Genomic DNA, 12,354 nt, shown 5'->3' with positions numbered 1-12,354 from the left:
TATTTGTTTTAAACGGAATTATGTTTACAACAAATTATTATTCGCTTATCACAAAAAGGAAAGTTGTCCGTTCTCTTATAATAAGATGGCTACATTAATTATTTCAAATTTGATGGGCGGTCGGTTGTTACTTCTAAAAGAATTTTTAGCTTTTTAAAAAGGAAACAGTATCTTCCGTCATGTAACTTTTGCCAACCAATAGAACAAAGCGATGAAGCTCGTCGATTGCGTTTTCAGGGTCCAAAGGTTTTTTTTTAATAAATTCGTGATTCAAATACCATTTACCACACTTGTTGCATAATAGTATATTACAATTTATAATGACGGCCCCTTCGTTTTAAATCAATATCATGTTTAAATTATTATTTTAAACATCCAAAATAATATTTTGTGATGCTTATTTTTTTATCTGTGTCAATATAATTTGATTTCAGTACAATACAAAAATTATATTTAGTTTTGATCGAAAGGTTAGCGTTTTCTTTTATTTTACGTATTTTCTATGAGTGTCTTATTAAAATACTAGCAAATTTTTGAGTTTTGAGAACCCATAACTAAATATATTATATATATATTATTAATGTTCTTTGTCAACGCATTTTAATTACACTTAACTAAGATATTTTGAAGGGTTTTGAATTTTGGCATTAAAAACGATAAAAAATCGGATATAAAGTAAACACAGTTAAAAATATCAGTCGCTGGTCCTAATTAAAAAGTACATTTGGATAAGACGATTCATGTTAAATCGATGCCGAGTTTTTCCGTTTAGTTTCCGGACCTGTCGAATAGAATAACGTCAAAATATTAATTTGTGTTCAAAGACTAGAAATAGTTTCTCCTTTCAAAACTGTTCATTTGGTACAAAGAGACATATTTTAAACGGTTTTTATCAATACGACAACGCATCTGCTAAAGATGTGATCCGGCTAAAGGGTGAGAACCAATCCCGGTATTCATCATATGCATCGCAGGATTGCCCGACTGTAAGTACATGTAATAGTTATAATTTTGGGCGTGCTCCGTGCTAGGTGGTGATGGTCCAGATGGAAGGGCAGCCGCAGCTCCCGGATGTGGAGTTCTAAAAGCAGCCGCATGCACTCCAGCTAGAATATCGGTAACCGAATGCGAACTGGGCCAACAATGGCCCGGACTATGCCTTTGAGACGGTGACTTTTGTTGCGGGTATGGGTAACTAGGGTAAATATTGTAGATCGAATGACCGTGCGGTGATCCGTGCACCAAGGAACCGATTTTGTTTCTGAGAATCCTGCTGATCGAACTGACGGAAGGAACGTTGTATTTGTCACAGACGCCGTCGGAAAGCAATCTGTCCCGGATTTCCCAAGCGAAAATTCCCGGGTCTTTTTGTTTGAGTTCCTTAATGTAGGCCACCACTTTGGGAGTTGTCACTCTGGGTTTGGAACCGCCTATAGCACCGGGGAGGATGGAACCGGTTTCGTGATATCTGTGAATTAATTAAAATCCATTTTGTAGAAATTATTTCAACATCTAATAGATATACCTCCACAGAAAAAAACAAATTCTTGATTGTACATTACGTATCTATAATATTTTTACTCGATTTAAGTTTAAGTATTTTTGAATTAAGGATACCAGTTTAAATTAACAACTTCAATGTGCTTGAAAAATGAGTATGATATTTTCAAAATATATTTTTCATTGTGGTAAAGCGTAAAGTCTGTTCATAGATATAAGAAAGTGACTAACTGATACGAATTAAGGAAAGGCCCGGGCAAGCTGTAAGAATGAAATATGGCCGAACAGGTCCGTACTTTGTTTAGAATTTAATTATTTGGGGTTTTGTTAGGAAATATACTAAACAATATTTACTTATTTATGTATGTATTTATGTTTAAATCTAAAATAAAATTACAAATTATTTTTATTACCTACTTAAATTACTTAAAATTATTCACATAATATATCATTATTTATTATTATTTATTAATTAATTATTATTTGTTCTATATTATTTGCAATATGGATATACGATTGTTCTGCTTTTTCTATATGTTTAACAGAAATTGCCCAACTTTGTGGAGGGATGTTAAAAACTTCGGTTTCTATAAGTTTGAGGACATTGGAGTTAACACGGGGAAAAACATTGTTACGACGAATGGCAGATTTCAGGTGGTGCCAAACATGTTCAATGGGATTAAATATACAATGGTAAGGTGGAAGCCTTTAAACTGTATGCCCTAGATTTTTTGCATAATTATCACAGACGTATTCCTTTTGTAGGTTCAAGCTTTGTAGAACCTCAATTAATTTCTTTTTGGTATAATCTACGTGAAAATAAATGTCGTTAGTATACACGAAGTTTTGGATTGTTGCTTTTGTGTCATATGAGGAAGGGGTTGTAGTCAACTGTCTACTGTGATAACTTGCATTGCCCATTACAATGACGCTATTAGGAGGAATGTTTGGAACTAGTTTGTTTTTAAACCAACTTTCAAATAAATCAGCGGTGGTGTCTTCATGGTAATCCAGAGAAGAACCTTTAATATTTTTCGCAGAAGAGAAAGTCCATTTTGAATCCAACCATCTTTAGAGCCAGCATGCAAAATAGTTATTCTTTTACCTCTTTTTGATGGCGCGTTTGTTTTACACTTATCAGTTGAGTCAATCCAACCCTTTTCCGGGGTGTCGAACCAGGTTTCATCCAAGTAAATAATTGGCCAATTTCTTTAAATCTAAAACCCATGTGTTGAATACACTTCCTTCCATAAGGTAGTTCTGCTACATTTAACACCGATTTTATCTTTTTCAAGCCTCCTAAGATATCTAATGTAGGCACGCTTTGTTCCTCGTATAACTGGCAAATTTTACCCCGGATTATATCTTGATCACTTTCATCTACACTCGAGAAAATGTCAGCATCGCTTCTTTTTTTCTTCGCTGAAAAGGCATTATTCACGATTTTCCATACAGTTGATGTTGGAATTTTCGTCAATGTGGCCGTTTCTTCTAAAGATGCTGGCACCTCGTTTAATGAGAGTCAAATAAACATTGTTTATCACTTCCTTAGTGTCAATAGAATAGTGTTTTCTACATTTGGGCGGGAGCATCTCCTGAGATACACTAGACTCGCACATATTTTGCATAATTCGCACACGATTCGACACACGCTATATTACAAACGAAATAAGAATGATTACTAATAAGCTTAAACTAAGTAGTATACCAAACCAAAAAATATTAAACACAGGTAGGTATAAAATTATTTTCTATTACGGACCACAATTCTACCTGAATTTAAATGCCGAAACTTTAGGTAATAATATTGTTGCATTGTGTGTTAATCCCATTTAAAAGCAATTGGTCACTTTCTTATATCTATGAACAGACTTTACCATACATACCCTCGATCTGAGAACATGGTTGTGCCGTATTCTAAATAAGACTATTAATTAATTATTAAATTATGATATTCTTGATGTAATAATTTGAAAATACTTTTAAACTGCATTTTCTATTATAGTATGTAATTGTGTTTGGTTTGAGTTGATCGCATATCGTGGCTACACCAAACCTGACGAATTGTAACGAACTTTCAGTGCAGTTTCACTTTTTATCGGTGTAAGGTGTAAGGATTGTGTAATAATAATTATAAAACTGTTATAAAACTATTTAAAAGTATGTATTTAGAACACTAATATTACTACACTTACTACCCACAGCTTTTTCACAAAACTTCTGGCTACCTCCTGTGTCGGTTGTTGTTGAGTCGAACTTTGGCTTCTTCAGAGGTTAACTGACACTGGCTCGCATTTTACTCTGTACCTGCTTACATATTGTTTGAGGGGGACGGAGCTATAGATTTTCGGATTTTTCGTTGGTAGAAGAATTTTAGTTATATCGAATAAAATTTTATGTCCGATTTCGTGATTTAGTTCGGCAACTGCTAATGAGTTTATTTGTCTTTGTCTCAATGTTCTTTGAGTCTGGTTGATATTTTTCGTCCTATCTCTCCAATGTATGAAATGCTGTTAACTCCTGGCATCTCAAATGGTATTGGTCGGGATCGAAGATGTTGAGAGATTTTTTTATATTTCTTAAGAACTATTGATATGTGGCTAGTTAATTCTTGAATGTAAGGAAGGACAACAGTCGCAAGCGCGGGATTACTTTCGGACTCATTGCTTTTGCAAAGTTGTGGTGAAGTGTATTTGTGTGATGTGATTTCTAATGTGGGAATTATTAGAGAGAAGAGCAGATGTAGAGTGTTAATTCTGGAGCTGAGATAGTTTTACGGCTCTGTAATGGAGAACCCATAGCTGTTCCCGACATTTGTTCAAAAATTTTACAGTTGTAAGAAAAATATATTCCAGGCAAGCATTTTTCAATTAAGGTGAGAAGGTTTCGTTCCGGACTCTGGGATTTTAATATATCTGAAATGATTTTGAGAGTTTCAGTTTTAGTAAAGAAGGCTACGACGAAACTAATCAGAATATCTTCTTGTGAATCTAATGAAAGAATTCAATTGTTAATTGAAATGAAAGGAATTAATTATGAAACTATCAGTTTTCCCTGTAAAAGGTTTTAATATAGAAGCTAGATATTTTGCAAGATAATATGTTGGAGAACCAATAGTGCTGACAATAGGTCAAAGAGATAATCCTAGTTTATGAATTTTAGGGAGTCCGTGGAGACGAGGAATTTTAGAATCATCAGGGGTGACAGACTTTTCACGGAGTCTTATAGAGAAGAACCCAGCAGGATGATTGGCGAAACGTTAGCAAGTTCGACTCAACAATAACACGCAGGAGGAATCCAGAAATTTTTATAGTTGCTTGTGGATGTTTCTTTGACAAATTTTTTGAGTATGTTATAGGGAGTAGGTATTTTTCCAAATACATGTGACCATGTAGCCATCTGTTTAAGAATATTCGGGCCACATCCAAATTGTGATAAATTTACGCTGAGTGATCGCAAGTTCTTGTGAAATTTATAAGCCCGGGAGCTAATCAATAATAATGAAAAATATTTGTACGTAATATATATGTGATTCTTCTATTTTTACAGGACTTGATGCAGACTAAAAAGTGTCATGACACAGTGTTAAAGTAGTTGATTTTGTTTATACTGTTGATGTATTTAAGGCAAGGAAGGAATATGTGCAATAATTTTGTCTATATTAAGTGTAGTTCTGTATTTTAGAAAGCAGCAATTACCATGTTCATGCACTTATTAAGCTGAATAATTTTGTATCATTTATTAATAAAAAAAAAAGGGTTAAACTGCATTCTCTTCTTTTTGTAAGATTTACTTACTATAAAGAAAAGTAGACAACCAAACACTAACCGCAAAGCTCTGACTCTTTCAATTTTCGAGATTAAAAAAAAACGTCTAGAAGTAGTTTTAGAGTATCTATTAACATGTTGATTAACTCTGGATCCTGAATCACAAAAATTCTCTATATATAATATAATAGAATATAATAATATATAATATATATAATTAATGCAAATAATTTAAATATCTGCTTCGGCTTAGCGTCTTAATAAAATGTGTCATTTATCATCAGTCTTAAACAATGGCAGACATTTATTTTTCTTCTATTATTATTTTTGGTAACACCTCTGAAAAACCGCATTTTTAAAAGTATTTCTTAATTACCTTTACTTAATAATAATTGTCAAAAATAATTGGTCAATAAATAACATGTTTTAATAAAAAAAATTTCAATTGATAGAATTTATTTTGAAAATATCTCCAAGATCAAACAAAGCAAGTGGTTGGATGGATTGACATAATGTTTGATTTAAAGCAACTATATGAATAGTTTTAAGTATATATCTAACTAATTTAAAACTAACAAAAATTCAATACAAAAAATGCACAATAAATAAAGCAAATTTAACTTGAATTACCTACATTTTTGTTTAAAAAATTTGAAATACCCAAACGAAGCATTTAATTTTGTTAAAAGAAACTTAAGATATTGAGAATTTTCCATTTTTGTTTTAAGTCCACATAGTCTTGAATATATGAAACAACATGAAAAATATTGAAGATGGACATTGAATACGCGCATGAAAGAGTTATTTTAAAGCTTTATTTTAATCAACCTGGCCGCTGGCGGTGGTGAGGGAAGGATCTGTTTGGGTTGACTGTATCAAATGAGCTAGATCTCCGCATTTCTTACTCTATATCTTACGCTTTCGTTCTTCTTCTAAAATTGCAAATAATGTTAAAATGTAAACAAACAAAAGCAATGTTTGTTGAGCTGTAACGCCCCCTAGCGGTTAGTGCCAAATGCATGTTATTAATGTTTCTAAAGTAGTACGGTATACAGTAAAGACCTAACTGGTTAGATTCCAATAACCTGACTTTGAGTTTTTGGTAAGCGAAATAGGCAGGGGCAATTACCTTGCTAGAATTTTCGAAACGCAACCGTGCGAAACCCTTAACTGTCTGGAAATATCGCAAGGTCTAATTCCAACCTGCGATAGTTCTACAATACGCAACCGAACTGCGTTGGGCAGAGGCCGACCGTTTACGAATACTCCTCCGAGCTGATTGACTTCGCCATATTGCTGAACCTGGCCATCTGCAATGAAAAATGAACTAATAAATATAACAATAGCATTAAATGAAAAGAATTACTAAAGACTTAATCATAAATACAAGGAATTAAAAAATACATGAAAATTTGTAATATAATTAAATTAATATATAGAATCACGGGAACCACTTTTATACTCTCAACCAAGTGTATTACTAAAAGAGTAAGGAGTTCAAAAAAATTCTTTAAATTTACAATTACATAATGTTCTTCCTAGTGTATGTCACGTTTATACTTCTACATGCATTACCAACATATATACAAAACTAACCAAAACTAAAAAAAATAACAATAAATGATAAGAATTACTAAAAAACTAATAATAAATACAGTGAATTAAAAAATACGCATTAGTAATTGCCTGATTTTTGCGATATTATAGAATGATCAATTTTCTCAAATACACTTCAAATTTCGTGATATTCAATTTGTGAAATAATTAAACAAATATGTAGAATCACAGAAACCACGTTTATACCTTCAACCAAGTGTATTACTAAAAGAGTAGGGAGTTCAAAAAGAATTCTTTAGATTTACAATTACATAACGTTCGTCTGAGTGTGTTTCACTTTTATACTTCTATATGCATTATGAGTCTGCAATTACATTGAAATATTGTTTTTACCACGTAAACGAATTTTCAAAATATTCAAACTTTGATGAGGTGTGGTGATTTTATGTGGTGTTGTTATTATTATTATTATTCGTTTTCATCGCCTATTACATATTTTATGTAAAAATGATTTTTCATCACAATTCACTTGCTATAATGTATTTTATAAATGCAAAGGTCCTTAGCAAATATTCTATTCTATTCATAAATAACTGAATTAGATCTAACGAGCACCCACCAATATAACTTTTAACTAACGTTCTATCTTATACAAATTTTTAAGTGACAAACTAACATTTTATTTAAAAATATCAAAGGTTCATTCTAGTAAAATTCGTCCCAAATTACAATTTAATTAAAACCCTCTATAAAAAGACTTGCCATAAAATAAAACTAAAAACAAAAGGTTTTATGGAAGATCGGTAAAATACGGGTTTTTCTATATAGACCTAACCAAGCAGCAGATAATATAGACTGTTCATACAGGGTGGATATCAGTTCTTCCATTTTCCCCTGGAGCTACCAAAATTAAATTATCAGGGTAGGACTAAAAACATTTCAGAAATACTAATTTTATATAAAAGTTGTCGTTTTCAAAGTAAGTTCGGAATTCAGTTGTTGAAATTTTGGCTTCTTCAGAGCTTAATTGAAGCTCCGAAGAAGCCAACAAGCTGATTGGCGAAACGGCAGCAAGTTCGATGTATCCACAACCGACGCAGCATTACAGTAGCCAGAGGATATTTTTAAAAAAATTAAAGAATTTGATATCTCTTAGTTCGCTTCTGATAATTTTATTATGATAGCTTCAGAGTACATCTAAATACACAACTTTACCCAGGTTACACATATACAATCCCATTGACAAAATGGCCACTATGTATCCATATCAAACAGTTTTTAATAATACATTTTAACTTTTTTTACATTCATTATCTGCTCATGAGAGAAATTATTTCCTGAGCATTTCTATTAAAAATTTCAAATCAACACTTGAAATGGTAGGTTAAAATTAATACATCTATCGTCGACACGTTTTGCAAGCAGCATCATGCGATAATAAATGACACAAGCTGGAGGACAACATGCAGCGTGGTAAACACAGTAATTCATTTTACAGACGTTTGCGCAGATTCTTATTAAAACAAGTCATTTATCGCCGTTGAAAGAACATATTCATGCACATATATATATCGGAAAAGTTCTATATTTAATCCGCACATTCGATGATTAACTGAAATTAACATCCGCAAGCTCGATTAATATTAATTAAGGGGTAAATGAATCGTCGTCGACTAAACGGCATCGAAACATCTCGTTCCGCGTTTATTAAATAAGATCTAGATGCAACAATTTAATGAGCAATGATTCCCAACAAGTCGTGGAAACCATCGCCATTGTTATTTGCCAGCTTGTCAAAAGGTTTCAAGTGGGCCATGCGAATATGCATGGCTGGATGCGACCCAACCTATTCTAAAAACATCTGCCGCGTGCGCTGGCTGGCTCTTCCTACACGGTTGCTGGACGCTAAATTGGCCAACAGGTATTTTAATCAATTCAGCAGTTAATTTGTGAAGTTTACAAAGTATGCTCTGAAATAATTTTATTTTCAAGTTGAAAAGAATTTGTAGAAAGTAATTTAGAAGCCAAACCAGTCTGCAAATTTTAAAAAATCTACAAATTGTAACGAGTATGAAAATAGGACCGTCCCAATAAGGACAACGTATGGTATTGAGAAACAAATGATCCTAGAAATTTGAAAGTCAAAGGATATGAAAAACTTGCTGGAAATTATTTTCGAGTTCTCAAAATGGCAACCAGGACCAGTTTTCGGTAAAACTTTCTTATATCAAGGTTTAATCATATTTTAGATTAAGATAAAGATATTGAGATCCGGTTTTCATGGAGCTGTTGGGCTCCTATTTGACTATTTAATGACTTGACAGAAAATTATTTTGTTGCGATTGTCAGAAAATGCCATCTAGTGGAAATATCAGCTATAGCTATCGCCTTATTCATATAGCACTGTTAATAGCATAGAAAAACTGTTTTCAACCACTCCAAGTATATTAAAATGCATTAAGCCGTTTGGAATAATCAATTATTTCCGAATATCCCCACTTTCCAGAGAGTTCACAAACTCGAAATTAATTTGCTTCTTATGTATTTGTTTCTAATTATCTACACAAAAATCATTTAACAAGTTACCATTGGTCGAAACAAATTGTATTACAATTTGGTTTAAACTCTATAAATATTTTAAACTTAAGAATAAATTAGATTGGAGAACATAAAGTAATGCCATACTACAATTTGTTGTGTACAAAAATTAAGAAAAAAAATATATTTATTAGATCTAAGAAATTGTAAATACCGAGTCGCACACAAACACACACACACACACACACACCCGCGCGCGCACTGGCATATAAATAATAATAAGAGTTCATTTTAGGTAAGCTTTTACTTGTCATCCATTGTACCTGGATCAATCATTTATGCCTCCATAATGGGAAAACATCAAAATGAAAAGTTTGTTTACTCAGTATTTCAAGTAAACTGCAATTTTGTTTACGTTAACACATTGTCCGTTATAATAACACAACTAAAATTACACAGTTCAATGTAATTTTATATCTTTCTGTAAATATAAATAAAAATGGCAATATATATTTACAATGAATTTTTAATCCACTACTTGAAATTAGAAAAATTCATGCAAATAGAGCAGATTGGAGATTAGCGCTTAAAACAATTAATTCTAATTACGTAATTTTGCACAATATTTTTTTCTTACTCAAAAAAATATCAGGTTATAAGACTTGTAAATTTCATTCCCGAGTGAAAAATCTACAGACACGTTGCGCAAAACTGAGACATCCGTTATTCATAAACCGCATATCTATAAATCATTTTCACTCTAAAAATATTATCTCTGACACGTTACATACCATGTAAGTGGGGGTACGACCCCCAAAAGTGTTTAACAAGAAACACCTTTCAAACGTGGCACTTGCTTGGTCGCACGTGAATATTTTAGATGACCCTCTTTAGTGACTGATGGTAGTGAACAAAAATAGATTACCGTAAGCAATTGAAAATAACCCATACATGGAGGGGGCAAAACTAACGAAACTGTCTCCGAAAATTGCTTGCAGACTTGCTTCATATACACCACCAGATTGCAAAGATTCTAAAAAAATCTTTATAATAATTGCATAGTTACGTAGGGGTACGAAATGATAAAGGCTGTGAACAGGGGCAAAGCCACTAAATATCAAATACTTATTCTGGGCTGTAAACTACTCTGATCTGTGATATTGGGCTCATTACGATTCAGCGCTTTTATGACCGGTCTTGTATTCCTACGTAGTAATTTTGTATTGCGCTGTTTGTACGAAGTGTGTTCAAAAAGTACGGCGGCTATTATAAATGGGTAAACAACGTATATTCGATCTTCGACATATTTTTTTGTTATATTGGAACACTTTGCGCGTTTACTTTTTTTGTGAGGCAGCAGTGTTAGACGTGTTTTGTGTGCGGCTATTTTCTGCTGTCAAAAAAAATGTAACAAACAATTTGCATAAAATTTTGTGAAAAAAATGGAATACAGTGCTGTAAAAGACTTGAAATGTTGACAACGGTATATGATGCGCAAAAAAAAATTTATGTGGTACAAGCTGTTCCAAGATGGCCGAGAAGACGCCGATGACGAACCTCGCTCTGGACGCCCTAGCACGCTGATGAAAGCGTTGAAGAACCCAGAATCGCCAGAACCTAAACAAGCACGTCAATTTAGATCAAATGTCAAGGTTTTGCTAACCGTTTTCTTTGATTATCGTGGCGTAGTATATTAAGAGTTCTTACCACAAGCAATACGAAAAAAACGTCCGGATGCATTTACTCACTCGTCGTTGCTTGTGGCTAATTTTTTGACCAAAAACAAAACCACAGTCATGCCTCGGCCACCACATTCGCCGGATATGACCCCCTACGACTTTTTTCTGTTCCCAAAACTCAAGAAACCCATCAAAGGAAGGAGGTTTTCAACTATTGAGGACATAAACTTACCAGAAGTGCTTCGAGCATTGGAATAAACGTTGACACATAAACTTAAAAGTCACCTTACTTTTTGAACGTATAGGTCCAGTACACGAAGCAGAGGAGACTTACGAACCGAAAAGAAAGTGTCATTTGAATAGGTGCTGCAAGAGAATTGTTGTTATATGAAGGTATCATTTGCCTAATACTTATATTATCTTTATTATCGGACAATTGTATACACTGTTTCTAGGTATTTAATCTTAAAAACTGTTTGAAAAGACACCAAGTAACGTTTACTATAAAATTCCTGAAACTTTGACATAGCAAATAAATAATCTGATAATAATTTATATTTTCTTATGCAAAATTGGTCTGTAGGTCTTCTAAAAACATCAGAGGGCACGAAAGCTACCATTGTGAGGACAGTGTAGTTAACTGGTATTTCAAGGTCAACATTGCGTCAATTCCTTGACAATAATTCACTAAAAAAGAAAGAACGATGCGACAATGGCATAATATAGAAGTGTTTAGGAATGGTCATGTAGAGTGGATTCGCAGGGAAGTGCATGCCATGTATGAGTGTAATCAAATTCAGTCAATGCAAGAGAAATTAAAATAAAATGGTCAATTCATTTCTGCACAAAATGGGATTTAGATTTAAAAATATTGACAAGTGTAGTTGCATTACAGAGACCCAACCAGTATTGGAACGGAGACAAAAATATTTAACTTAAAAGACACTATAAAGAACAGGTGGCAAAATTCTTACTGAGTTAAAAAAGTAACAAAAAACATTTTGAAAATCCTTAAAGGAAAACATGTGCTGTCTGACCATGAGGATATTGCAAAATCCTCAAGATAGGAACTGAATATTTTTTTTAATACCAGAGTTCCTGTTCTTCACTTAAACTTTTTAGATATTTACTTTTTATGCATTTATGCATACAAGGTATTTATTTTTTTGACCAGATGTTTTCTCATTTTAAAAGGAAAATATATTGCAACTGGTTCATTATCAGGCCTCATACCGCGATCACAAAATTTGTCAACAAAACCAATTTCAACGATAGATGATTGAAAGAAATGCCAACACCGAAGTTTGAGTCAA

At 32.9% G+C, this 12,354-nt stretch overlaps 1 protein-coding gene across 1 annotated transcript in view; it reads right to left on the bottom strand.

The window, feature by feature from the left end:
- Positions 1-634: 634 nt before the first annotated feature.
- The window catches only part of LOC132701282 (paired box protein Pax-1), a 31,621-nt gene continuing 19,901 nt past the window's right edge, over positions 635-12,354 (bottom strand). Inside the window, exons 2-3 of the mRNA XM_060669082.1 lie at positions 6,397-6,577; positions 635-1,468 (exon numbers count right to left, since the gene is read on the bottom strand). Coding sequence (XP_060525065.1) covers positions 913-1,468; positions 6,397-6,577 — 737 coding nt within the window. The 3' untranslated portion in view covers positions 635-912. The remainder of the gene's footprint in view (positions 1,469-6,396; positions 6,578-12,354) is intronic.

This window comes from Cylas formicarius, unplaced genomic scaffold (assembly GCF_029955315.1).
Source record: "Cylas formicarius isolate icCylForm1 unplaced genomic scaffold, icCylForm1.1 PGA_scaffold_10__41_contigs__length_53128322, whole genome shotgun sequence".
Lineage (NCBI taxonomy): Eukaryota > Metazoa > Arthropoda > Insecta > Coleoptera > Brentidae > Cylas > Cylas formicarius.
The sequence above is the reverse complement of the archived record's forward strand: the minus strand, read 5'-3'. Positions and strand labels throughout refer to the sequence as shown.